Source organism: Rhipicephalus sanguineus, chromosome 8 (genome assembly GCF_013339695.2).
Source record: "Rhipicephalus sanguineus isolate Rsan-2018 chromosome 8, BIME_Rsan_1.4, whole genome shotgun sequence".
NCBI lineage: Eukaryota > Metazoa > Arthropoda > Arachnida > Ixodida > Ixodidae > Rhipicephalus > Rhipicephalus sanguineus.
Window position 1 is genome coordinate 25,892,801 of NC_051183.1, and position 27,385 is coordinate 25,920,185.

General features: G+C 45.4%; 1 protein-coding gene across 2 annotated transcripts in view; it reads left to right on the forward strand.

The window, feature by feature from the left end:
- LOC119401576 (actin-histidine N-methyltransferase) overlaps positions 1 to 23,925 on the forward strand; it is a 75,941-nt gene extending 52,016 nt beyond the window's left edge. For both annotated transcript variants that reach the window (XM_037668482.2, XM_037668481.2), the window contains exons 11-15: positions 6,649 to 6,748; positions 16,130 to 16,196; positions 17,026 to 17,111; positions 18,681 to 18,808; positions 22,829 to 23,925. In XM_037668482.2, coding sequence (XP_037524410.1) covers positions 6,649 to 6,748; positions 16,130 to 16,196; positions 17,026 to 17,111; positions 18,681 to 18,808; positions 22,829 to 23,011 — 564 coding nt within the window. In that variant the 3' untranslated portion in view covers positions 23,012 to 23,925. The remainder of the gene's footprint in view (positions 1 to 6,648; positions 6,749 to 16,129; positions 16,197 to 17,025; positions 17,112 to 18,680; positions 18,809 to 22,828) is intronic.
- Positions 23,926 to 27,385: the final 3,460 nt, after the last annotated feature.

Below are 27,385 nucleotides of genomic sequence, written 5' to 3' on the forward strand. Positions count from 1 at the left end.
TTGAAAATGTTGTTGTTGCTTGTTTGTTGAAGATGTTATCCTTTTTTATGGTCGAGTGTTGAAGTAGTTTGTTGAAGATGCGACTTTTTGTATGGGCTAGTGTTGAAGTAGGTTGCAGTAGATGTGGCGTCCTTTTTTTATGGGAGGGAGTTCAATAGTAGCGTTGTAATAATGATAAGAATGATGCCTGTTTTAAGTGACAAAACCGCAATATGGTTATGAGGCGCGCCTAATAGGATATTCTGAATTAATTTTGGCCACTTGGGGTTCTGCAACGTAGGCAACAACTTGAATTGGTTCTTCTTAATTTAATTCGCGATTTTTCCTTTTTAGGTAGACTTAGTAGCAGTGAAACTACAGTGATTAAGTTACTGTAGATATATTATTCTTCGCTGTAATGAGTGATGCAGGGAATTACTTCAAGAGTGTAACCTACAAATATTACTCATTGTTTTCCCAATAGCATTCTGACTAAATTATGGCATGTCCACTTCTTTTATGGCATAAAAAAAAAATTCAGGAATGAAAATGAGGAGAGAAAAATAACATACAAGTTATCTGAGTACCAAACCTCAAAGGTTGGAAAATGACCAAAGATCTCTCAGATTTCAATTCGTATGCGATTTAAACAAACTGTACGTGAGTTAGTGCATAAATGATTAACATTTGATGGACACAACATTAATTGGAACTAAAATACAAGAAAGCCATGAAGTATAGGATGTGTGTTTGTAGTATTTAGAGTAAAGCGTGAAAAATTAAAGTGCAACTGAAAGACAAAACTGCACACTTCGCACACTGGACTCAAGGGGCCCGTCGTCGTTGGTTGATGTCGCGGATTCAAGCATCTGTGGTATCATCCCTGGAATTCGCAGCAGGTCGCATTTCCTCGAAGCCTGCCTGCTCGAGCTCATCGAAACCGGAGGCGCGTTCGGGGACCACACTGGTTGGAAACTCGCAGTTTGAAACATGCAGTGTGGCGGAGGGGGAGGAAATCCCGAGGAACGTAACGAGAGACGAGGATAATTAAATAAGACGCTCGCTCTAGTAAGCAAGTCATTCTGTTCTCGGTTTGTCGGTTAGATATTGTGGAAGCCCTACTAATACTATAATTGCGGACTGACGCGATCTTTTTCTTGAGGTCACCTATGCAGAGATTTACACAGAAATATAATGGCCTCAACAGACCATATCCGTACAGGCAACTGCGGAAATAGAAGGAAGAGATGACATTTAGGGGCTCGTTTTTCTTGTTAGACACAATATTAATTAGAACTAAGAGGCAATATTGTCAAGAAAAAGTATAGGGGGTGTTATTTGTAATAATTGGAATATAATCTGAAGAAAGTGAAGTGGACGGAAAGATAACTTGTCGCCGGAAGGGACCGAACCTGCGACCTTCGAATTACTTTTAGGGACTCGTTTTTCTTTCTTAGACACAATATTAATTAGAACTAACAGACAATAATGCGAAGAAAGTATAGGGAGATTAAGGGTGTCTGACAAAGAAAAACGAGCCTTAAAAGTCACTTCTTTCCCTCATTCATAGCGAGGGTCTCGTTCTGGCAGACTTGGTGCCTTCAGGTAGTATGCGAGGGATTATTGTCAGCTGCCAGATCTCGTAAAAAAGGTCACTTGCTACGTGACGTCAAAAGGCAGAAAAAGAGTGTTCCACACTCGCCGCCATGCTGTGATCGGCGCTGACTAACACTCCTAGGTTTAAATGCACATGTACCCTGTGAAGTGGACGGGGTGACCGCCGCCGTAGCTTCAGTGGTAGAGCACCGACGCGTTATTCGAAGGTCGCAAAGTTCGGTCCCTGCGGCGGGCAAGTTATCTTTTCGTCCACTTTACTTCTTCACATTGATATCCCATTTTACAAATAACATCCTCTATACTTTCCTTGGCATTATTGTCTGTTTGTTCTAATAATATTGCGGGAAATAGAGTGACATGAGTTTCTGCTGCCTCCCGGCTAGAAAAAACAGCAGTGGCGCCAGTATACTCCGCAGGTTTCACTGATCTTTGCCGTAACACGGCGCCACTCACACCTTTTCAATTGTGCGTACATCCTGAACTGTGAGCGCATCTAGTGTACCAGACATTACATCATAAATTGCGCGACTGTCCTTCTTGTCACCGCAGAAGACGGGGGCCTCTAGCTGAAAGCTGTATTTCTCCCTAAATATGCGACCATAGAGTATTACTAAGTGCTACTAGGTCACTTCTTCAATATATGCAGCGCCCGATGCTAGACGCTTCGGTAAACCGACGCGTAAAGTTGCGGATGACATTAAAGGGTCTACAAGGGCCTTTTCACAATTCGCGAGTGCACTTCCTGCACTACATTTATCTCTCAACTATGGCAGCACTTTCGTGTTTCAAGAGAAGACGAGGTCGTAGTTGGCACGTGCTGGGCGTTTGTCTATTATGCGTGTATCGTGTCAAGAGAAGCCGAGTTTACACTTTCCGCGTCCCCAGCGCAAGCAACCACGCTTGAACACTCTGTTTGAAGACGTGACTAGCTTGCCTTAATTGGGCTAACTGCAATCGTAGGAAAGTTAGCCTCAACAATTATGAAAATGGTATAATACCCTATAAGACGGACAGTTGGGCTAGTTGGTATACAGCAATAAAAGATGGTTGCTAGCGTCGTTGTCCCTTTCACGCTAGCCAACGTATCTTATTATGTATATACGGATTACCCTAATCATCTCCCCATCATCGTACGTCCATCACGCTTTTTTTGCCCCTTGCGTTTTCCCCCGGTGCAGGAGTAGCAGGCAGGGCGTACTAGCTCAGGCCACCCTCTCTGCCTTATAATACATTTTTCTCTCTCTGTTCATTGGTAACAATATTTTATTTGCTAGAACCGTGTACTCACTGGCACTAAGAACCAGTAGTGAGTAATAAGCCGCATATACAATGCCGCACTTGCACAAGAACGAGTAAAATGTGAGGGTTGAAATAAATACAAAGAAAGTGCGATTGACACTACAGGTGACGAAAACTACTCGTTTACAAATGTAAGCAGACTGCGTTTATACGGCAACACAAAACAGCGCGGCAAAAAACACACGAACAAAATAAGCTACAAGACGATGCGCTGGCACATATGAATTTTACAGAAAATAATAAATTCTCTTTTGAAAGTTGGCGAATCCACATGCTGCTTACTTTCTCAACAGTCCCCTTTTGTTTTGTTTCATGGGGTTGCTGCTCCGAACGACATGCTTTTTTCTACTGAGCGAAGAATGCCAGTTGCCCGAGATGCTGGGGCGACAACCGACATCCTCCTGGGTCGCACACATCCAGGAATGCGAAAAAAAGCGCTGCGGGATGCTACTGACGTGCAGGAATTGCAAATACTCCATTGCAACGTCAACCACATGATCTAGGCCAGTTCGCATGCTGTGCCAAGTCTCAAGTGGGTTCGGATTTGTGCGTCGTGGGGGTTCGATCGACTACAGTGTTACTATAGTATGTCGTGAACTGAGAAGCCATTTAGTCATCGGATCGTACTCCAGTGCAACGCAATTGCGTAGAAGTGCGCGATCGACGGCATCCCAAATAGAACCAGAAAAAGTAGTTGTATTCGGCTTTGCAGCTTCCTGCGTCTAAGGATAGCTTCAGGGTCTGCGTCTCAGATAGCGCGCTATTCGCAGTCATGCGCTCCGGCCAAGGGGCGAGGTTGGGCCGGGAGTGGGGGATGCCGTAATCGATAATCGAATAGTTTTAATCGATTAATTCGATTAATCGAAAGGCACAAATCGATTATGATTAATCGATTAATCGTGGACCTTTAATCGATTAATCGTTCACCGATTTTACCATCCCTATATAGGAGATGTTGTTTGTAGTAGTTATGATGTAAGCGTGAAGAAAATAAAGTGCACGAAAAGACAACTTGCCGTTGGCAGGAACCGAACCTGCGACCTTCGAATAACGTGTCCGATGCTGTACCAGCTGCGCTACAGCGGCGGTCATCCCCCGTCCTTTTTATGGAGTATATATGTGCATTTAAAATTGGGAGTGTTCGTCACCGCCGCTAGCAGCCATGACGGTAAGTGGACAGCTGCCAGCTCGTAAAAAAAAAATACACCATCTCCCGCCAAAGGGGACCATGAGGCGATGCGAAGCAGCGTTTCGGCATGTCGAGCCCGCGTTTCAGAGGGGGAGTGGAGAAAGGGAGGGGAGAGGGGGAGTGGAAAGGAGGTGTGTGGAGAGGGTTTGCGCATGCGCTAGTAAGGGTGGTCACACCGCACACCACCACCGGATTGAACTCCGCCATGAGCTGCTTCGCATCTAAATGTTCACCAGCTTCGTGACGCCGGCGGGTAGAAAAAAGTCACAGTTTCGCCGCAAGGGCGAAGCAATGAATGCGATAGCAAGAAAAGCGGCCCGTGATGGACGCGCTGCGACTACCGTGCGTCCATCACTACCCGACAGCTACTGGACAGTTTTAATTTCACGTACGTAGGGACTTCTCATACGCAAACGTGAAAAGTACACGTACGTTACGTGCACGGCATCTGAAACGCTTTTAGCTACACGTACGCGACGCGCGGTGAGAGCTACCACGTAGCTCGATCTGCTGAGAATCATGAACACTGCGGTAGTTTGTTCGAGCGCCCGCGCGAGCAGACAGCGGAAAGGCAAGGTTCTCGCTGCGCAAATATAAGGAGAAGCGAGAGAGCTGGCCGATGCCTTTAAGTGCGCCCGCGCGCTCCTAGCGCCATCTCGCTGGTAATGAAGAAACGCTTATAAGCGCCTCCGTCTCGGAGGACTGCAAACGGTCAAGGGTGTGTATATAACGCTCGCCGTTAGCTGCCAGAGGGATGTACGCTTTGTGGAGTAGTGCTTAGCGCACCGCGCTGGGAATTCCGAGGTCGCTGGTTCGATTCCGCGCTCCGGAAGCATTTTTCTGATTTATTTTTCTTTGGGATGTTGATGTATATACACATACTTATACATACACGCAGCATGACGGCGGCGACGGCGACGGCGACGGCAAAAATCAGCCGAGACTGCCCATATAATTGCTATCGCAATAAAAAGTGTTCCACGCTCGCCGTCATGGCTTAGCGGAGCTGACGAACATTCCCAAGTTTAAATGCACATATATACCCCCTCAAGTGGACAGGGGGATGACCGCCGTTGTAGCTCAGTTGGTAGACCACCGGACGCGTTATTCGAAGGTCGCAGGTTCGGTCTCTGCCAGCGGCAATTTATCTTTTCGCCCGCTTTACTTTATTTACAATTACATCATGATTACTACAAAATAACATCCCCTATACTTTCCTTGGCTTTTTTGTCTGTTAGTTCTAATTAATCTTCGCTGTAATGAATTATGTTATGAATTACTTCAAGTGAGCAACCTCAATAAATACTCATTGCTTTCTCAATATCTTCTAACTAAATTATAGCATGTCCACTTCCTTTATGGCATACAAATTCAGCATTAAAAATACGGAAATAAAAATAACAAAAACAAGTTAATCTGGCAACCAAAACCTCAAGCGTGGAAGTTGTGCAAAGGTTTTTCAGATTTCAATGCATAAATGATTTAAAGAAGGTGTACGTGGATTAGTGTGTGAATGATGAAGGTTTTTGAAAGGTGAAGCACCTTAGGGCTTCGTCTTGTCGGCATGTCATGTCGTCGTCACGGTAAATCAAGTTGTCAAACTGTGGTCAAACGCAAGTTGGTTAAGCATGATGAACCACACAGCGCGAGTAAACAACGGGGACACAGGAAGGGAACACACTCAGCGCTGTGTGTGTTCCCTGCAAGTCTATAGTTTGTCAAAACCGATTCACAATAAGCTAACATGATTTGAACTATAATAAAATAGAGGAATAATGAGAATTTAATTGCATTCATTAACAGAAATTTGTTAAATGCCGTCTTAAAATTGGTTTCAAATGCTATGTTTTCTAGTTTAAAGCAAGCATCGTAGTATGTTGCGCTCTACTACGCGAAGACATCTTACGACAAGTCTGCCTCTCATTTGAATGATTAAAACCGCTTCTACGGAAGAGAGGGCGCCACCGCCTCAACAAGGCTGATTGCTCCTCCCACCGGTGCTTATCTAATCCAATCAGCGCGTGTCCTGCGGCTATAGAGAGCGAACGGCGTGCGTTGACTCCGGAAAGGCCCATTAGCAGCAACTTTGCTGTGGGAAACACCGACGCACAGTGCATGCTTCGCCCCTTCCCAGGTTTTACGTTAGTGGAGCTGTAGGCTGTGCTCTTGTCTAGACCACATTTATTGAAGTAATTTCAGTGTAATTTCGTAACTTTCTAAAAGTAATAGCAATATAATATCCTTACTTTTAGCCAGATGCAATTTGTAGGGTAAATAAGTTGCATTAACTATTTTAGGAATGAGATTAGTTGGGTAATGTAGTTTCTTTTTAGGAGTGATTTTGCCGTCTCTGTTTCTAGGCGATCATTTCTGCAACGACGCAAAAGTTGGGAGCCTCGTAGTTGTTTGTCAAAGCCGGGCAGGTGTTTTGTGCCTAGTTAGAACAGTCGGAAAGATTTCGAAACTATGCTTTCCACGCCTTGCGAATTCTTTATTGTCTTTCTTCTTCTTTAGTTCTACCCTTTAAACGGTTGTATTGGGATGCTCTCCTGCCGTGGTTTCAGGTGACCATCTTCTACGGGAGGCGGACCAACGCCGAGTTCTTCATTCACAATGGCTTCGTGTTCCCGGACAACCGACACGACTCCGTCGACATCAAGCTGGGTGAGAGAACGCCCACGCTGGCCTCTGAGCATAAACACATTTTGTGTGGTTTCGTTCGATCCCTGCCCGGCACTTGCCAGTTGTCCAAGCTCAGTACAATCGCTGTGGAACAGGCTGTTCAGGTCTATGTTGTCGCGTTGTCTCCACTATGCAGCTTCACCAACTCACACAGTGTTCGATCTTACTGAACCTGCTTAGCTCTACGTTAGTTGATGTGCGGCTCCAGTGACACGTTATTCGAGCTTTTGTGATCCAGGAAAGCCGACTCCCTATTTAACGCGCGAGGAGAATCGCGGATTTTTCATTGTTGTGTTTTTGCTTTGTGAGCAGAGAGCTGATGCTGTAGCCTGGCCCGCTGAGCGGATTGTCTTAGCATTTGTTCGCTCTATCACTAAACACAAACAAGAAAAATATCTTGAGGCAGCTCTAATCCTTGACCTGGTAATGGCACTCGTACTTCGGCGTTCGTTTGCTCCGGTGTATTTCTTGGGTCAACATTGTGACTCGTCGCGCGGCAGAAGCTGATCTCAGAGGCCACGTTGAACGAAGCGCGTAGTTTAGATCTGCTCGTCCAGGTGCCGCAACGATCCCAGCTGGTCACAAGCACACCGTTTGCTCTTTCAACGACCTCATTTATCTAATTCGCATTATTTTTCTTGACAATTCATTGGCCTTATATTAAGCATACTTGTGCTGCAATATGATATGTATCCAATATAACTCTTAACTTCAACTAGAGTCATTCATTTCGTACCGGTTTATTTTTATGAAGACGTTTTTGAATATTCTTAAAACCGGAAGTAAGTGCTCGACCGGATGCGCTTGCAAGAGAAACAAGAGTGTCACTCCACGCCACCACCAGCCACCATTTCATCCACTTCCACCTTCACGGTGCATTCTCACCACCAAAACCAACTCGGCAGCACCGAAGTGCGAAGTACCTTAAGGGCCCGGGCTGTCGTAGGCTATCCTATCCTGTCATCTCACGTCGTCACTTGGCGTCACACGCAAAACCATGTATAGCATAACTATGTACAGCTTAGCCGTGTATACCATAGTACAGCGAGGGGCGGCAAAAGGAAGTAAGGGTAAGGAGGAGGGAAAGATGGGAGATGCTGAAGCCTAACATAGTCATGTATGGCGTCACTCAGGCAAGACCATGTAGCATAGTTATGTATTGTGTTGTAAGGGTGCGCGAAAGTGAAATAAGGTTGAGGAGGATGGAAAGGGGGAGAAGGGAGGGTAAAGCATAGAATAGCCATGTATGGCGTCGCATAGCCAAAACCGTCTATAGCACAGCCATTTATAGCACGGCCATGTGTAGTAAGGTGTAGCAAGGGTTGGGAAAGGGAGGCGAGGGCGAGTTGGGGGAAAGGAGGAGTGGGAGGTGTAATATAGCATAGCCGTCTGTAGTATAGTATATCAGAGGGTGGAAAATGGAAGTGAGGGTCAGGAAGAGAGGTGTGAGGGTGACGAGGAAGGAAAAAAGAAGGGTGAGGGTAAAACATAGCATGGCCATGTGTAGTACAGTATAGAGAGGGGCGAGAAACGGAAGTTAGGGTGAGAATGGTTAATGTGAGGGAAAGGGGGATGGGAGAGGGCGCCACGGCATCACAAATGAAGGTTTTCTTCCCGCAATGGACGACGAGCAGGCTGCGCATTGAGAACACCAACGCGCGCTTACCCGTGAACGCGAGCGTCGCTGATGGGCAGGCGAATCATTCCTTCGTACTTCGTTCAACTTTCACGTTGAGTTCAACGGTATACATTTTTTTATTGCGATAGCAATTATATGGACAGTCTCGGCTGGATTTTGCCGTCGCCGTCGTCATGCACCGTATATGTATAAGTATGTATATATATATAAAGGCCCCAAAGAAAAATAACTCAGAAAAATGCTTCCGAAGCGCGGAATCGAACCAGGGACCTATTGCTCCGCAGCGAGCGGCGCTATCCACTACGCCACGAAACGCAGATCCTCCACGTAGCTAACGGCGAGCGTTATATACACACCATTTAGCGCTGGACGGACTCAGAGACAGAAGGCGATAATAAGCGTTTCTTCATTACCAGCGAGGTGGCGCTAGGAGCCCGACGTGCGCATTTAAAAGTCGTCGGCGAGCTCGCTCGCTTCTTATATTTGCGCAGCGAGAACATTGCCCTTCCGTTGTCTGCTCGCGCGGTTTTCTCGCGGTGAGGGGAAGAGGAATGTTTCACGCTTTCACCGTGATGTCGGCGCTCATGTTACGGCGCGTACGAATGTCACTCGAGCTCAAGGGACGCCGCTAAACGAACAAACAGAAGATGAGCGCGAACTATCAAGTGTCACAGCTCGACACTTGAAGCACGCTAGTTTCCTTCGCTGCTTCGGCCGCCTTTGCAGCAGAAGCGCTGTTCAAACTGAGAGTATCCATTGGCGAGCCTCACTTCGTATAGCATTAGTTCCTTACTATCGCATTCATTGCTTCGCCCTTGCGGCGAAACTGTGACTTTTTTTTGTACTTTCAACACCACGATTTACACGTTATCCACTATTCTTTCCACCACATCCTCTATTAATAAGGCGAAAGCCTTATATGTCTCATCAGAGGCGAAAAATGACCGTCAGCATCGGCGTCCCGTGGCGTCGGGGGCGAGTAATGCAAAAAATCATCATCGTGTGAGGACGTCACAGATAGCCAATATTTGTGACGTCACATTATGACGCCATCGCATGACATCATAGCTTGTTCAAAGGTGGTCTGATCACGGGGCAATGCAAAACCAGGTGAGGTGCCTCTTATCTTGGAGGCAGTGGCAAACCACGTTAGGTGCAGAACGCTTTCGAAGATTGGCAGGGCAGGATCAATATATCGACTCAGAAGAAAAAGAAGATGGCTTTCGCCTTCGAGTAGTCTTAAGTGAATGCGTTAGAGACCGTGTGAGTTTTTGCCATCTTGTGCTCCACGACAAATTCCGGCATCTACCAACCCATGATTTTCAAAGGGGCAGGATACTTCATTTTGCCAAGCAAAAAAAAAGAAATGATAGTCAAGAATGACAGCATAGGTTTTCTTTTTTATATGCTGGTACATGCGTTGTCGAGAGAAGGCGGAGTGAGGTGGTTACGTACCTGCAATCTTGAGAAAGTACTAACGGTAGAAGGAGGACCTTTCTCTAAGTTCTCTTCTGGATTAATAAGGGGCATCGGGTTTTAAGCGACCACGGTGACCTCGACGAACGTTAACAGCCAATGAAAACAATACAAACGCTGAACACGTGGCGTGGGTGGAGGACTCGTGCGGGCAGTGAAAACAATACGATGAACCATCGTAATTCGTCATTATTTTTTGCTGTGTCGCACTGTTTATAGAGTGTGCTTAAAAAATCGTGTGCGAAAGGGACCTGTACTGTTGAAGCGATGCTGCAATACAATCACTGTTCTGTTTTGAGCAATGTTACGCAACGTGGAATATACAGGATTTAAAACATTGATTGATTGATTGATTGATTGATTGATTGATTGATTGATTGATTGATTGATTGATTGATTGATTGATTGATTGATTGATTGATAATATTGAGGGGTGTACGTGCCAGAACCACGAAATGATAATGAGGCACAGCGTAGTGGAGGGCTCCAGAAATTTGGATCGTGTAGTGCTCTGTAACGTGCGCTGACATCGCACAGTACACGGGTCCCTGACAATTCAGCTCCATCGAAGTGCAACCGCCACAGCCGGGATCGAACCCACGACTTCCGGCTCAATACGATTCGATTTTGTTTTTCCCTCTTACAAGACAGATGGAGATTTTGTATATAAAAGCTGCAGCGTGACGGGCCATAAACCTAATCTTCGACAGGGAGGCAGTAGTCAAGCTTAAAGAAAAAACAAAAATAAGTAGGCAAAGGGAACACCAAGGGATACACGAAGTACTAGTGTGTACACACAAACAAACTTAAGGAATGTCATTTAAATACATAGTATCAAGATTCTCGCGCTGACAGGCAAAACTGAGAGCATAGGACTTAAGCCGCGCTGACAGGAAAAAATTCGGCAGATCCCACGCGCTGTGGGAATCGATGTAATGCGAAGCAGCCAGCAAAGGGCTGCATACATCGCATTGTTTGTCTTTGAGCCAAATGAAATCATTCATGCCATGGCATCTAGCACGCATGCATGCACAATCTAGTGCACACCATGCCAATGAAACGCATATTCTGGTATATAAATGCATGACCTGTCGTTTATGTTCATCACGCACTCGTGTCATGCCATGCCAATTTTGGTATATATCACGTTAACAAAACGGCCGGAAGCGCACCATGACAGTGACATGTAAATCATACCGTACATGACATGCATAACATGATTCGCATGTTAAGACCTCTCATTTATGTTCGTCATACAGTCACATCGCGCAATACCAATTTTGGTGTATATCAAAGGAGCGAAATGGCCGCGAGTGCACCATGAGTAGAGCATGTAAATCATGCCATACACGACATGAATATTACGGTTTTTCACGTTACCACCTGTCACTAATGTTCATCATACAGTCTCATCGCGCAATACCAGTTTTGGTGTATATCAAGCTATCGAAACGGCCGCGAATGCACCATGAGCGTGGCATGTAAGTCATGACATACATGGCATGTATGTCATAGTTTTCATGTTATCACCTGTTATTCATGTTCTTCATACAGTCACATCGCGCAATACCAATTGTGGTGCAGATCAATCTAGCGAAACGGCCACGAGTGCGCCATGAGCATGGCATGTAAATCATGTACATTTCACGCATGTCATGAGTATCATGTTACCACCTTTCATTTACGTTCGTCATACAGTGGCGTCGCGCAATACCAATTTTGGTGTATACCAAGCTAGCGATACGGCCGGGAATGCACAATGAGCGCGGCATGTAAATCATAACATGCATAACCTGCATGTCATGATTTCCATGTTACCACCTCTATTTTACGTTCGTCATGCAGTCGCGTCGCGCAATACCAATTTTGCTGTATATCAATCTACTGAAACTGCCGCTAGCGCATCATGAGCGTGGCATGTAAATCAGGTCGTACATGACTTGCATGTCATGAATTTCATGCTACCACGTCTCACTTACGTTCTTCATACTGTCGTGTCGCGTAATACCAATTTTGGTGTATATCACGCAAGCGAAACGGACGCGAATGCACCATGAGCGCGGCATGTAAATCATGACATACATGTCATGGATGTCATGGTTTTCATGCTACCACCTGTTATTCATGTTCTTCATAAAGTCACATCGCACAGTACCAATTTTGGTGAATATCAGTCTAGCGAAACGGCCGCGAGTGCGCCATGAGCGTGGCATGTAAATCATGTCATACATGACATGCATATCATGATTTTCATGTTACCGCGTGTCAGTTATGTTCGTCATACAGAAATGTCTCGTCATACCAGTTTTCGTATGTATCCCTTCATTTAAACGGCCGCGAGCGCCCCGAGACCATGTCATGTAAATCATGCTGCACATGACATGCGCGTCATGATTTGCATGTTAGGACCTGTCATGTTCGTGATGAAGTCTTGTCACGCCGTACCAATTTTGGTATATATGAAATTAACGGAACGGCCGCAAGAGCCCAAAGGCCGTGGAATGTAAATCATGCTGTACATGACATGCGTGTCATGATTTTATGATATGACCTGTCATTTATGTTCGTGATAAGGCCATGTTATGACACACCAATTTTGGTACACATCCGATTAACGGAACGGCCAGGGAGCCCAAAGGCCTTGGAATGTAAATCATGCTGTTCATGACACGCGTGTCATGATTTTCATGATATGACCTGTCATTTATGTTCGTATAGGGCCATGTTATGACACACCAATTTTGGTATACATCCGATTAACGGAACGGCCAGGGAGCCAAAGGCCTTGGAATGTAAATCATGCTGTTCATGACACGCGGTGTCATGATTTTCATGATATGACCTGTCATTTATGTTCGTATAGGGCCATGTTATGACACACCAATTTTGGTACACATCCGATTAACGGAACGGCCAGGGAGCCCAAAGGCCTTGGAATGTAAATCATGCTGTTCATGACACGCGTGTCATGATTTTCATGATATGACCTGTCATTTATGTTCGTATAGGGCCATGTTATGACACACCAATTTTGGTATACATCCGATTAACGAAACGGCCAGGAGAGCACAAAGTCGTAGGCGGCTAGGCAGGCAGGCAGGCAGGCAGGCAGGCAGGCAGGCAGGCAAGGCAGGCAGGCAGGGCAGGCACGCACGCACGCACGCACGCACGCACGCACGCACGCACGCACGCACGCTCAAAGTCGCAGAAGTTCGCTAAGAAATGCTTCGCAAATAAAAATGAGAGCATAGGTCTTAAGTCAGCAGGCAAAAATTGATTGATTGATTGATTGATTCATTGATTGATTGATTGATTGATTGATTGATTGATTGATTGATTGATTGATTGATTGATTGATTGATTGATTGAAGCATTGATGTGTAATCACCTGCCGTTGCATAACTGCAGGTAGGTTATGATGAGAAGTGAAAGCACTCCGTGATTTGTTGAAACTTAGCTTCAGCAGATGTCGCTGCAGGTTGCCAATGTTGTTTCCTTCCCAGTTTTTTTTTTTTTTTTTTTTTTTTTTGACTAGGCACGTTAGATTTGCCGTCCGATGCAAAAACGCTCAGCCACATTTCATCATCGCCGTCGTCCTCTGACAGTTACCGTAGCTGATGTTGAACTCGGTCAGAAAGTATCGCCAGCATGGCGTCATAATAAGAGAAGCTAGGCGTGCAAACTCGCGCACAAGAGGTGATATCAACATAATAAAAACACTGGCGATCGCATTGTCTTGATGTCCTCTTTTGTGTGCCACTCTGCACACCTTATCCTTATCAACTGGCTCAACCTTCTAGTGTTCTATCTTCACGCCCTTTACAGGAAATTGCTCTAAGAGTCCAGGAAAGACAGCTGCCCCAATATAAGCGTACGGCTTAGGTAAATTGCTCGAAGAGGAAATAAGGTCAGGCAAGCGCGGGACACCAGAAGAGAGAGAAAGTCAGACGGCACAAAGTCCACGATGAAGCGCTACCGAGGAGCTCAACCATGTGCCGTTCTAAGCGTCGTTCCTATTGGATTCGTTTCATTCCTTGCGCAGTTGATTTTATGCAGGCCTGGATACTACGAAATGCGAGTAGGTGATCGCGCTTCTTTGGTTTCCCAGTGGTCCTTTGCTTCGCACTATGTTATCGTCCTGGGTATCGTGTTCCAAATTGACTGCCTCGTCTATCAGGATCTGGTGTCTCGCGTTACCTGATGCGCTATATCTTATACACACGAACAAATACACACACACACTTGCCTTCTGGCGTCTATTCCAGTGGGCCCGTTGAATATCGTCCTCTATAAACCTGACAGTGATTATCGCAAATCGATTCCGCGGAATCCCGCAATATGGCGGAAGGATTATTAAAGGGATAATGAGACCACCACCTGTTTGTGGCGTAATGAGATAAGGGAAAATAAGCGAAAATAAGGGAAAATAAGCGTGATAATGTATAGTTCGTTTGCAGGAGTTCTCATTGCAATAAAGCGTTCTTTTCATATCGACAAAGACCAAGAAGAAAACACGAAATAAAAGAAATGAACGTAGCAATCAAACGAACAAATACGCGGGACAGCGGCTGTCGTTCAAGTTTCACGAAAACCGAAGCGATGTTAGGCTTGACTACAATACGTCAGTATCTTTTCTTTTCTTGTTTTTATTTGTCTTTTCGTGTCAGCCACCCTTTCGCAGCTGCGTCGTACAAAGAAATATAAGAAGAGGACAGCTAACAAAATGTTATAGATGGTCCGACCCGTTCGACGTACGCACGCAAAGTGTTTTTCGGAGAAGACGAACGTCCAGAGACAGTACCGTGCTGTAAGGCAGGCCCTTCTCTGCGTGCCTGAGAACCAGACGCCAACAAAATTTGCTGCGTGTAAAGTTTCTCAAGCATTTTTCGAGGAAACGTGAAGTCCAGGGAATGAATATATATGGGTAACGTGCGTGAGGGGAACGTAGACGCCAGCTGTTCTTGCAATAAGTCAGCTGATGTGCAAAAAAAAGCAAAAAAAAAAAAACAGCAAGGACAGCAACAGTGACAGAGTAAGAGAGAATAGAAGATCAACCGAAATAGTCACACGGTCCTTAATGCATTTGCCTGAGACGACTCGAAGGCGAAAGCCACCTCCTCGTTATTTTTTTTTTTTTTTCAGTCTATGTAAGGATCCTGCCCCGCCCTCCTCCTCAGGCTTTCTACACTTAACGTGGTTTTCCACAGCCTCGAGGATCGGAGGCTTTTCAAGCTTTCTCCGCCTAACCTGGTTTTACATTGCCTCCGGGATCAGCCCATCTTTGGCCCAGTGATGATGCCATGTGATGTCGTCATCACGTGACGTCATGATGACGATTTTTTGCATCACTTGTGTTAGCTCCGTCGGTAACATTTCGCGTTTGATGAGTCATCTAAGGCTTTCGCTTTAATAAACGTGCAAGCCGGCTACTTCACATTCATTCTAAAAACACTTACAGCTATCCTGTAGATAACACCTTTATCCTTAAGGCTATAAGAAAACATACACCCAACAGCGGGCTGAATTGGTGTACCTATATAAAAGGCGTCATTAAGACCTATCGTTATCACCATCTGGTGTGCATAGAAATGTGTGATACCAGAATTTTGTCAACGAGAAACATAAAAATGTATTGACTGAACGTTTCGAAATCACGTTGGCAGATATAATCAGTTTTTGGTTGGAATGATAAGTCGTTAAACAAGAAAATTTTCTGTCTATATGATTCAGTTTTGAACCTTAAGACCTTGAGATGTTAGTCATGGGACAACCAAGCACCCTTTAAGCACTTAGAAAGGTGTTAAAAATTTCAGCAACTTATAGATCGCGCAGTCTTCCACGTCTCTTTCAGCGGTTAGTTCGAGATTGTGCCGCCCGCAGTGTTGCGAAAGGCATAGGGGTATCGGAAGAATGGGGACACGTAACACCTGACAGCTTTCCGGTGTGAACGCTAGCTATGAGAGTTGTACACTCCAAAAATTTGTACACCCTTGCGGTTATTCTTTCGTCCAACATCCTTAATTTTACGGGACGAACCCGGGAATAAACGAACACCCTTAACGGTGTGCACGTCTATACAGTTTACATGTGGCTTTACAAACTAACATTTGTACGGGAAGCCCACACCATGTTTGCGATGTCATGTATGCGATGGTCAGGTTCGAGTTGGCAATTGTCATCGTTGCGCATATCGGCTGTCTCTAATCTTTAAAGTTTTATTTCTTCCTGGCCTTTTTTTGTTCCTGTAGGTATTAGCAAGCAGGACCCCCTGTACGCCGTGAAGGCGAAGCTGTGTGACGATCACGAACTCACACCGTATGTACTCTCAAAATTATCTATCTATCTATCTATCTATCTATCTATCTATCTATCTATCTATCTATCTATCTATCTATCTATCTATCTATCTATCTATCTATCTATCTATCTATCTATCTATCTATCTATCTATCTATCTATCTATCTATCTATCTATCTATCTACTCTATCTATATCTATCTATCTATCTATCTATCTATCTATCTATCTATCTATCTATCTATCTATCTATCTATCTATCTATCTATCTATCTATCTATCTCCTGACACGTCCCTAGTTAACCAGCCCGCCTTTTCCGGTTCGTTGTTCTGTCGTGTGGACTTATTTCCTTGTGATACAGAGCCGCCAATCCTACTGCTTTCTTAAGGGCATAACAGTAACGCGCATGTGGTCCCTTTCGTTCCTTCTCTGTGTACCGTCTGCTGCGCAGTTTGCCTGAAGATGAAACCATACAAACTCGCCCTGCTTTCAATGCCCTCTTTCTCTATTTGGTCGACCTCTGTCGATGGCGTTTACACCTTTACAGGGACAGTATGTGTTTCTAGCCTCTTAACCTTTACTTCCTTATTTACTGAAGACGCCTTGCGATATCGTACGCCACTTCTTGTGGCATCTACTGACCATACGGTCGCAGTACATAACAGTTTACGAACTTCTTAGCTTTAAACACGGCTTGACAATGTACTGAAAGTCCTCCAAGAACATTGCATATATACAAAACTTTAAAAAAATATATGGCAGTACGTTTTGTTCGGAGCGATAGTGCTCGCAACCGCCTTAATAAAATTTCCCCCTCAATCTCTTTCGTTCGTTTTCTCGTAACAGGAGCGGAATATTCGCACTCGTTCCTCGAGAGCGCCCGGTGTGCGAAGACCTCTCGACTTTCCTCAGGATCCTCGTGTTGAAAGACGGTAAGCGTCTTGCTTCGTGTTGTCCTTAGTGCTGCGTCATGTTGTCCTTCGTGGCGCTTTGTGTTGCCCTTCCTGCTACTGCCGTCGCTGCTGCATCGCGTTGCCCTTCCTGCTACTTTGCGTTGCCGTCAGTGCTGCCTTGCGTTGCTTTTTCTGCTGCGTCGCGTTGCCGTCGGTGCTGCTTCGCGTCTCCCTTCCTGCGACTTCGCGTTGCCCTTCCTGCTACTTCGCGTTGCCGTCGGTGCTGCTTCGCGTCTCCTTTCCTGCGACTTCGCGCTGCCTTTCCCGCTACTTTGCGTTGCCGTCGATACCGCTTCGCGTTGCCCTGGTGCCGCTTCATGTTGCTGACGGTGATGTATTTATGTACAACTCTTTTTACAGAGAAGGTAGATAGCTTTACCCTGATTTTCCTCAAACGGCAATAATCATCTCGGAATAGCGGTTCATAGGAAGCGACAAAGCGGAAACTATGTTTGTTGACCGCGACATTTTTTTATTATTTATTGCACCTTAATACAATTGGCTATTTTTGGTGTTGACTGGATGTTTTATTTTGATTGTAAAGGAGCGAGATAGACTGCGGTATAACAAAGCTAGAGAATTGACCTCAAGGAAAGGGACGTGTATAATCAAAGGCAACAGGTAACTACGTCGCGACAAGGAACTGTCATCTAACCGCCTGTATCACGCAACCACAAAGCAAATACATGCATATTTCTCGAGTAGAAAGCGCCGCAGTTGCTTCGGTCAGGGATTCGATCTTCAGACCAACGCCTTTCCTGGAGGGTCGCTTAACCATCCGCGCTGTGCGAGAGGCTAGCTGGTCGAAGAGCGAGGTTGAATTAATCGAGTTATTTGCCTTACCTAATGTATCTGCTTCAAGCGGTCGATTAACTCTCCCGCAAGCCACGATCTGCTAGTCTTCTTTCTGGTTAGATCAGATGATACAGCTACCGATCCAGCAAGACGTTGGTCTTGGGTTCGAATCGTTGACCGGGACGAGTTTTCCTCTTACTGCGTATTTTTTTATTCCCTGAGAAACCGTCTTGTGTTTCTTTTACAGCTTCGAGCGTCAAAAGGGTGGAGGGAAAAAAACCGTTTTCTTTCATAAATACTTCCTTCTTCTTACGGACGTCCGCGGAACCGATTTTCCAGTTCTAATCAGGTGATGAAACTAAGCTGATTAAAAGTTATCATTAAGGTGATTATCCAAGTGATGAAATTACGAAGTCGACAGCCGTAATAAGAAAACAGCCAACTATTGGAAATCGCTGGCCAAGGATTTCGTCGCGCAGTAAGCATAAAAGTTAGTTTGGCCTCTGAGCGGAACGCTCTTGTGTGCGTGTGTGGTTGTGATTGTTTTTTTTTTCTTATTATTTATTTTCTCTCTCTCGCTTTCAACCCCCTATTCCCCAACCCCAGTGCAGGGTAGCATACCGGATACAAACTTCTGGTTAACCTCCCTGCCTTCCTCTGCTCTTTCTCTCTCTCTCTTGGCTATCCTGACGCTTGAATAGGTCAAGAAATGTGACGCCTGCGGTGTGGGTTTTTTTTTTTTTCCGTATGCAGCCTCGCAAGCCGCCTCGTTCACCGACGAGCACATAATGATCGCGACTGACGACAATGCTCGGGATGCACTCAACTTCCTGATCGTCCGCATCCAGCTGCTTCTCAGGGCATTCCCAAAAAGTGACCAGGTGAGCTCTTTCATTCATTCATTCATTCATTCATTCATTCATTCATTCATTCATTCATTCATTCATTCATTCATTCATTCATTCATTCATTAAAAAAGCGCAGCTGAGGATGGCAGAATATTGGTGGAGTAATGAAGGCAAATAACTTTTCAGGCATACAATGCAATGAGTTCATTCAAGGCCGGGTAATTAGGAGACCTTTGGGAGAGGTGGTCCTGCTGAAGTGGACATAGAAGAAGAAAAAGAAGAATATGATTATTATGATGACGACGACGTAGATGATTTGCCTCTGTGTTTCGCGTCGCTTGCGCTTGAAGGATCGCTGGTTTCTGGTTGTAAGCCAGAACTGTAGCTTTTCCGTCACTGACGTCCAACTGTATCGCCACGCGCGCTTCTTTTGCTATTTTGATGTAACCGTTTCGTTACACGCATAGCCACTGCCTTGCTCAAACCGCGCCCGAATGTCTGGGAACCTTCCAGATTATTTTAGAATCTTCTGATAGGCTTGAGCGCGCAAATTTGAGCATTGGAGTTTGTTCTGGAACCAACGCGACCAGCAGCGATACGGCTTGAATGTTCGAGGCCACATGTATAAATGGCGATGCGCCTTACCGCAGATCAGATTACCGACGGCCGACGCTCTGATCGCTGCTATTAGTGTACAGCTTGTATGGCTTGTATTTTGACTTTTAGTTTCCGCGGCACAAGTTCGCCCAAGTAAAGAGTTTCGTCTTTCATAACCCGAGTGCCGTCTTCGGCGTCACGACCGCATGACAATATTAAGCAAGTGGTCGTGCGGCGCCAGCGGCTTTCTGCTATCGCGTAACGGGATCCCTCAACCAACCCCAACTGTGGTCGTTAACAAGTGGTTTTTCTGGGAAACCTGAGGCTTTCAAGCATTTAAAGTTAACTCCTCTTTCATATTTGTTTATTCATTGTTTCTCTTGCTTGGCTAAAGAAGCCCGAAATCTAAGCTGGTACCCGAAGGTCGCGGGTTCGATTCCGGCCGAGGCGGTCGCATTATGGTGGAGGCGAAATGGTAGAGGCCTGTGTACGGTGCGATGTCATTGCGCGTTCAGAACACCAGATGGTCCAAGTTTCCGGAGCCCTCCACTACGGCTTCCCTCATAATCATGTCGTCATTTTGGGACATAAAAACCCAGATGATATTATTATTATTATTATTATTATTATTATTATTATTATTATTATTATTATTATTATTATTATTATTATTATTATTATTATTATTATTATTATTATTATTATCTAACTTGGTACGAAGTATTACCCGGAAGGGATCGTTGGTGAATAGCGAGGAGCTGTTGACATTTTGCATAATTTCTCCTAGCGCGAGCTTACGATGGGCTTTTCTGGTTAACTCGTTAAATTTATAGCAATTCATTATAACAAGCAGGACATTTAAATGCAAGTTTGCCGTGATGGATTAGCGGGTAAGGTTGCTAAGCTCGAAGGCAGCAGATCTGTTACCAGCCTCGGCGGCCGCATTTTGGTGGCACACGAAATGCAAGAAGAAAAAAATGCACCGTGTACTTAGACATGGATTTACGTGCGTTAAAGAGAACGTTTTGTTGGGCGAGTTGAATTATACGTTCATATTGCTTTTAAGGCGCGAGAGCACACAATAACAAGAAAGGACACAGTGCTCTGTCCCGTGTCTTGTCGTGTGATTGGTTTCATTCGTGCCCCTAAAGCAAAATGAACGCACAGTCGAGCGCGATTTGGAGGTTACCGCGCGAGCGTCGACCAAGAATTACAACAGCGCCACGGCCCAGAATCCTCACTCGAGGAGAGAGAGGTATCAGGCAAGCCTCACTCACTCTTTTTGCTGTTCCTTAAGCCGCGATTACTCCCGTCTGAGAAACACACTTTTTTTTTTTCGTACCAACTCGATACATTTTGTTCGACTTGGCAAGTCGTTCAGACGAAACAGTGCCAAACAGCAGCTTTACCAGTTCTTTCCGAGCAGTTTTGTTATCCTCCGCAGAGATGAGAGCCATCGAAGAATACGATTGGTCGCAACGAATGGAAAGCTAATAATAGAGAGAAAGGGTGTAGAGTTCGTCGTATGGGGTGATTGTTGTAGCATGCATGGAACAGCCAACGAGAGCTAGAAGAATGCGTAATCTTGATTTTTCACTGTTCCAAAACGTACCGCTAGGCCCCTGGGATGCTAGGCCGGTCGACGCTAGCGCGATAACTTTCATATCGCGGGATAACCTTCATGTCACGCTCGACTGTACGTTAAAGAAATCCGGGTGATCAAAGCTAATCCGGTGTCCCCCATCACTGCGAGCGTCACGACCACATCGTACTTCTGCCCGTAATATCTCACAATGGATTACGTGAGCAATGGATTACTTGAGCAAGAGACACTGGCCAGTGAGAAGGCTCACCGAGCGTAAACTTTCAACCAAATTTGTTTCGCCGCTGAACCTGTTTATATATGGAAACACTAAGGACTGCGCATGCGTGTTCACCTACACCGACAAAAAAAAAAATTATTTTCCTGCCGGTGGCGTCGTTTGACTCGTAACTGTTGATATGCTTATTACATGTGTACGCATGTGCAGTGCATAATGTTTCAATATGTAAACCGTTTAAGTCGCGCAATTAATTTAGTTGAAAGTTTGCGCTTGTTGCGTTGTCTCTTTCGTCTGTGTCTGTTTCGTTGCGCAATCAATAAAAATAATAGTCGGAATTTTATGCGCCTAAACCACGATATTATCATCACAGACGCCATAGTGGAGGGCCCCGGAAATATCGACCATATGGGGCTCTTCATCGTGCGCCTAAATCAAAGCACACGGGCCTCTAAAATTCTGCCTCCATCAAAATGAGGCAGCCGCGGCCTTCGGGTCTTCAGTGAAACACCACAACCACTAGACCACGGCGGCGGGTACTTGCGCGACCTTACTCAAGTAATGTACTACCAACTTGCCCAGGATGCTGTTATCATTAAGATCATAATGAACTTTCTCTGTACGCTTACACTGCCGCTGTAAACTTGTCGTCGAAACATTCTAAGATTGCAAAAAAACCGTATAGCCATCTCATGCCTTTTTTTATTATGTCGTGTGAGCACAAAATGAGTGCCAGCTTTAGCGCATAGGTTACGCGTCTTTTAGGTGCAGCTTATCCTCTCGTGGCATTCGCCACTGTCGCTGAACGCTCAAAGAAGTCCGTTTTGTTAAGTCCGAGCAAGGTTGCAGAAAAGCAATAGAAAAACTCTTGTCGTCGGTACTCCTTACTTTCATTGCGTATCTCACAGGCTAAAGAAAGTGGGAGTTCGATACGGCGTTAATGTTGCTTTTACGGCTGCCGATCAGCTAGGTAAGATACGTACCACGGTACAGAGAAGGAATGAGCGGGTGATAGACAAGAAGTGGAGTGACATTTGTTTCGTGAAATGTATCCACAAATTTACTGATTGCCGTACGTGCGTGGTGTATAAGATTCCGTTTAGCTGCGACCGCTTCTACGTAGCGCAAATGGGTCGCTGCGTTAACCAGAGATGAATGGGACATAGGAGATCGCTGACAGGAGGCTCACCATCTAATCTATCTTTACATTGTCGAGATTGTAAGTGGACGCCGAAATTCGCTGAATGCGCGATTTTGTACCGGCACACGAGTCAAGAAACGCGTTTAATAGTTGAGGCCTGGCATATAGATAATAGTGGTAGCGCATGCGTGAGCCAACCATGGATTAGCCTGCATGAACAGGAAATCAAGTATCTGAATAGTTATCTCTCACGTAGACCACCACGCATGCCGGATTGATAGGTTCGCCTTTTGCATGGGCATGCGCAGATAAGATTTTGCGCTTTCTTTCTTTTCCACCGCTGTGCGCCTTGCAGTTGTTAGTCGGCGTTTGTGGTGTCTTGACTTCGTGTGTGCACGCCCCGTCTCTTTGACATGATTGCCAAAGTTGGCGCGAGGGTCGGCACCTTGTCCCGATTCTCAACTCGTCATTGTACTCTCGTTTGCATGCTTGCAGGAGTACGAGAACATCATCGGCGATGATGGATCCAACGGCCGACTCAAGATGGCGGCGCAGCTGCGATTGCTCGAGCGCAAGATCTTGGTCGCCGTGGTTGGAAACGCTCAACGAATGCGCCAAACAGCGCAGCTAAACTTAAAAAAAAAACGTTCTACTTCTGCAACGTTGTCCCTGTTGTGATAAACACCAACGCCACGTCACTCGTCGCGTCGATTGAGTGTTTTAAGAGCCGCTCCCGCGATTCCGCCGTTACCGCGTTCGCCGCCTGCCAGTGCAATTGTTAAGATTCAGCAGGCGCATGCCTAACGGTGTTTAGTCGGTACATTTTCGGCAGACAAATTTTTAGTCGGCAGACAAATGCTTTGTCTTGACACGTGACACCTGTCAAGGCAGACCACTTGTCACGTGATCAGACTGATGGTTTTCCTAGATGGCAGTACTGGCGGTATAGGAAAGTACCGCACTACAGCTTGCGGTACAATGTTCTAAGCAGTAGTCAGTTACCTTCACTTGTCGCCTAATAACTATGGCTAAATTCAATATTGCATCGCTGATTGGCCGGTAGGTTGAAATTTGCGTGTTGCATTGTCAAAGTAATAGTGTTAAATGTAGGGCAGCGTGCCACTCCGACATTAATGGTATTGCACAGTATACACATTATAGACTGGTATATCTCAAGCATTTATTGTGGATGACTGCATGAGAGGCCGGTGTTACGGTAATGGAAAGCTGTCAATCGTTCAACCGTCAGCAATATCGTCTCGGTGGCGTAGCAACCGAATTTTTACGCGCTCAAGCCTCAATGCGCAATCATCTGTTCTGGATTAGACTTAACGGAAGTTCACAGGCACAGCTGACTACATTTGGCAGTAATGGTGGAGCGGCGGCGGTTCGCTGGAAGTCTCAAATTACGGCCAAAAAGAGCCATTAACCATGGCATTTGACCCGGCAGCGTTTACTGCGGGCGTGGTTGAAGGGGATTTCTTAAACTCATCAAAGTCGTCGTCTGTCGCACAGAAAAAAAAAAGACAACTTCGTCTGCAAATGACAACAAGAGCTCTTATTTATTTACGTGAGTAAAAGTGGTTGTAGGACTTGTGGGTTGTGTCATATTCTTTGACAGACTGTTTTTGTAATGATCGGCAATGGCGTTGTTATGATGAGTGCGTGGTTTCTACGAGATGAGACGTTCATATAGCATTGATGCAGTAGTAGTAGCAGTTGTAGTAGTTGAAGTAGTTAGTAGTATTAGTATTAGTCGTAGTAGTAGTAGTATTAGTAGTAGTAGCAGTAGTAGTAGTGGTGGTGGTGATGGTGGTGGTGGTAGTAGTAGTAGTAGATGTAGCAGCAGCACACGTTCATTGCATGAAGAGAAATTGAAGGTCAGTGGGTGGGGTCCTTAGTGCAGGACACCACTGGTCTTTGCGGCTCACTAGGCTGTGTCGAGGATGGGGTTAGCCCTGAATGTTCTCAAAGTACTCCAAAAAAAAGGAGTCCTTTGACACCTTTTTTTGCCTACGTATATGACTTGCACATGTATAACTATTTAGAGAGACTGTCTTTAGAAGAGTCGTGGGAAGCACGACTTTCCAAAGGAGAGTTAGTGTCGCTTTATAAAGGGTTATACATGCGACAGTCACGTGTAGCCATAAAAAAAGTCAGAGGACTCTTTTTCTCCTCCTCAGAGTGTACACTCAGTTATCGTAGAGCGCGGGGGGGGGGGGTTACACGGCACAATGCAACCTAAAAAAGACAATGTATTGAAACAAAACACTAAAAACGTTGGATGGTGATGGTCACGATGCGAGGCGCCCCAACATGTAGTCAGTGAAGTAAGTTCAACACGAACAACGTGAACAAGTGGGAGAAAAATTTCTTTCTGATTTTTCTTTGTGAGCTGCTGACGTGCATACCTACTGACGTTAATTCCGTCACGGAAATGACGTCAGTGGAGTCTTGGTGGACCCCGGCATAAATTGAGAATCATTTTTGGGGGATTACTTTGGAGACGTTGTCATGTTCACCGCCCAGCTTGCTACTCCAGGAGTCGCATGTGGACTGTGGTACGCACAATGATCACATATACAAAACGTGTACAGTTACGCATACGCATAGAAAAATGTTATTAATGGAGTTTTATTAACCTGTATAGAATTCAAATACACCATCAGCTTTCTCGTATTGCGCATAGCATAGTCGCTACTTTACCATCAGCAGAGAAGGCGCCGCAGCTCCAAGGTCAAGTCGCGTCGCAGTTGAAGTGGTTGATTCATAATCTATCGCTCTGCGTCAGACGGGAACAATCGCACTGGACGTGTTTTAAGTCTTGCCCAATGTTACAGGGTGGTGCACGTAAGAGAGTCCGACTGTTTAATTTCGTACCTATTGTTTGTAAAAAACTGTCGTGTTAACAATGAAGTTACAATCCTAGTTTATGCTACATAAATCACCTGTAAAGACGATTGGATCACGAACGTTCACTATACAGGTAAGGTGATTCTATAACGCAGAGGTAGCTGCAGTCCTGCCACTTCTACGACGATAACTCGGTATGAGATCCCATGCTACCGCATGGAGATGTTAGGAATTTCGGTCCGTAGCGGTGCCATCCGTCTTGCGAGATTTGAAATTGAATAAGCTTTGTTTCGCGTATGTATAGCTTTTCTCAGCGCCGTATTTATCACGGAGGCCCATGTAGCAAAAACGTCTCGACGTATTTCTTTTTTTCATACATCCACTTATTATGTTTTGAAGTAGAGGCCGGCGGATTTATATGAAATAAGAAAACTTTCACTCGCGAAATGGGATTCCTTGGAATGATGGAACATAATTCGCACCCGTGACAGCGATGTTTCAACTTGTGTTGCACGGGCTGTTAAAAGAACGCCTGTTTCTTTGTTATTAATACTAAAGCGCCAATCGCGCACCTACTTGTAGCGTTTAATTTAATTCTATGGTAGCCTGCCTCGTGGAAATTTACAGGTCTCGTCAAAGCGATTATTTAGTTTCACGTATTTTTATTTAAACATTTGCGCCCTACCTACTGCAGGCCTTGTGGCCTAAGCGAGAACATGAAGCGGACCGATGCTTGTAGACGCGTCAGTTAGGTTGGGCTTGGGTCAGACATGGAACAAGACTGCTATCCGGAGCAATTACTAGGACAGATGTATACAAGATGTTAACAACCGGCGCAGTGCCACTCCTTCTCTCGCTTTCGCTCTGTATGCAATTCGTTTTGTTCGTTGCCGTAATTCAGTGCAAGTTTCCTCATCCTCGAAGTGTGCAACGTTCTCCGGAGACGTAGTATGGTTAGTTCAAGGATTTACTCCTTGCAAACTGGGAGCGAGTGGACTCATGCAAACCAACAGGATTCCGAAGGACAACCCGAGGAATGAAAGAAGGAAAGTGGACAGTGAACGTTTATGTTGATTTTGTTGCTTCCTCTTGCGTACTTTCTTTTTCAACCCCATACTTTACTAACCATTACTATACTATAGTGTCACGAGTGTAGCCTGGTACAGTTTTCTGTCGTTGTAGTACTTGATGAATTCAATGCAGCTATTAGTATAGGCAGCGCCTCCTCTATTTTTCAGTGCCTGGGCGAACGCTCTGCTCGGGCCGTCGAGCGCGCGCTCCGCGTCCGCGCGCCGCTGCCTCGTGGTGGCGCTGTGCAAGTAGACTACGGGAAGCTGGCGCTGAACGGCCGCCCGTATCACGAAGCTCACGAATTCGTGTTTGCATCCGAGTTTATTTGCATTTGTGCTTCTTGCAGGCTTTCACAGGTACAGGGGGGTTGGAAAGAAACGCGAACATAACGACGCGCTGTTTTTTATTACGCTCTAACTATGGTGGCAATAAAAAGATGCTAGATGATCTTTTATTGTGTCATGGATGGCGTCGTCTTTTCATCAATCATCCAGACTATAACCACTTGAAAATAAATGCGAAACAGCAAAGAATACAGATGCCGCATGTTCGCGTGTCTTTCCATCCCCGCTGTACGTATTACGCAGGCAGTCTGTCAGGCCGTGCTGCCGGTTCGATACTTGCACTCGAGGTTGACAGTATTCGCGTTTTATTTTCTATTTCAGGCTATGGCAACCGCCCCAATGCCTTAGTATGTCATACTGGTGTTCCACTCTGCAAATGAAACTGAAAGAAATCGATCACGATTGTATTTTTTATTTCCCTTTATTGATAAAGAAAAAAAATCGCACAGGGTCCCTTATGCATTCATCTAAGACGACTGAAAGACGAAAGCCATCTTCTTCTTTTTCTTCTAGTCAATTTATTGAACATTTCCTGCCTCCCTTCGAGATATTTCTGCGCCTAACGTGGTTTTCTTACAGCCTCAAGGATCGAAGGGAGTGCAAGCTTTCTGCACATCAGCGGAGGCATGCGCTGCCTCAGTGATCGGCTCATTTTGACCAAGCGAAGATGTAATATGACGACGTCACGTGATGGGACGTCACGATGATGTCACAAAATTTTATTATCTGTGACGTCATATGATCACGTCATCACGTAATTACTTTTTGCATCACTCGTGCTGAC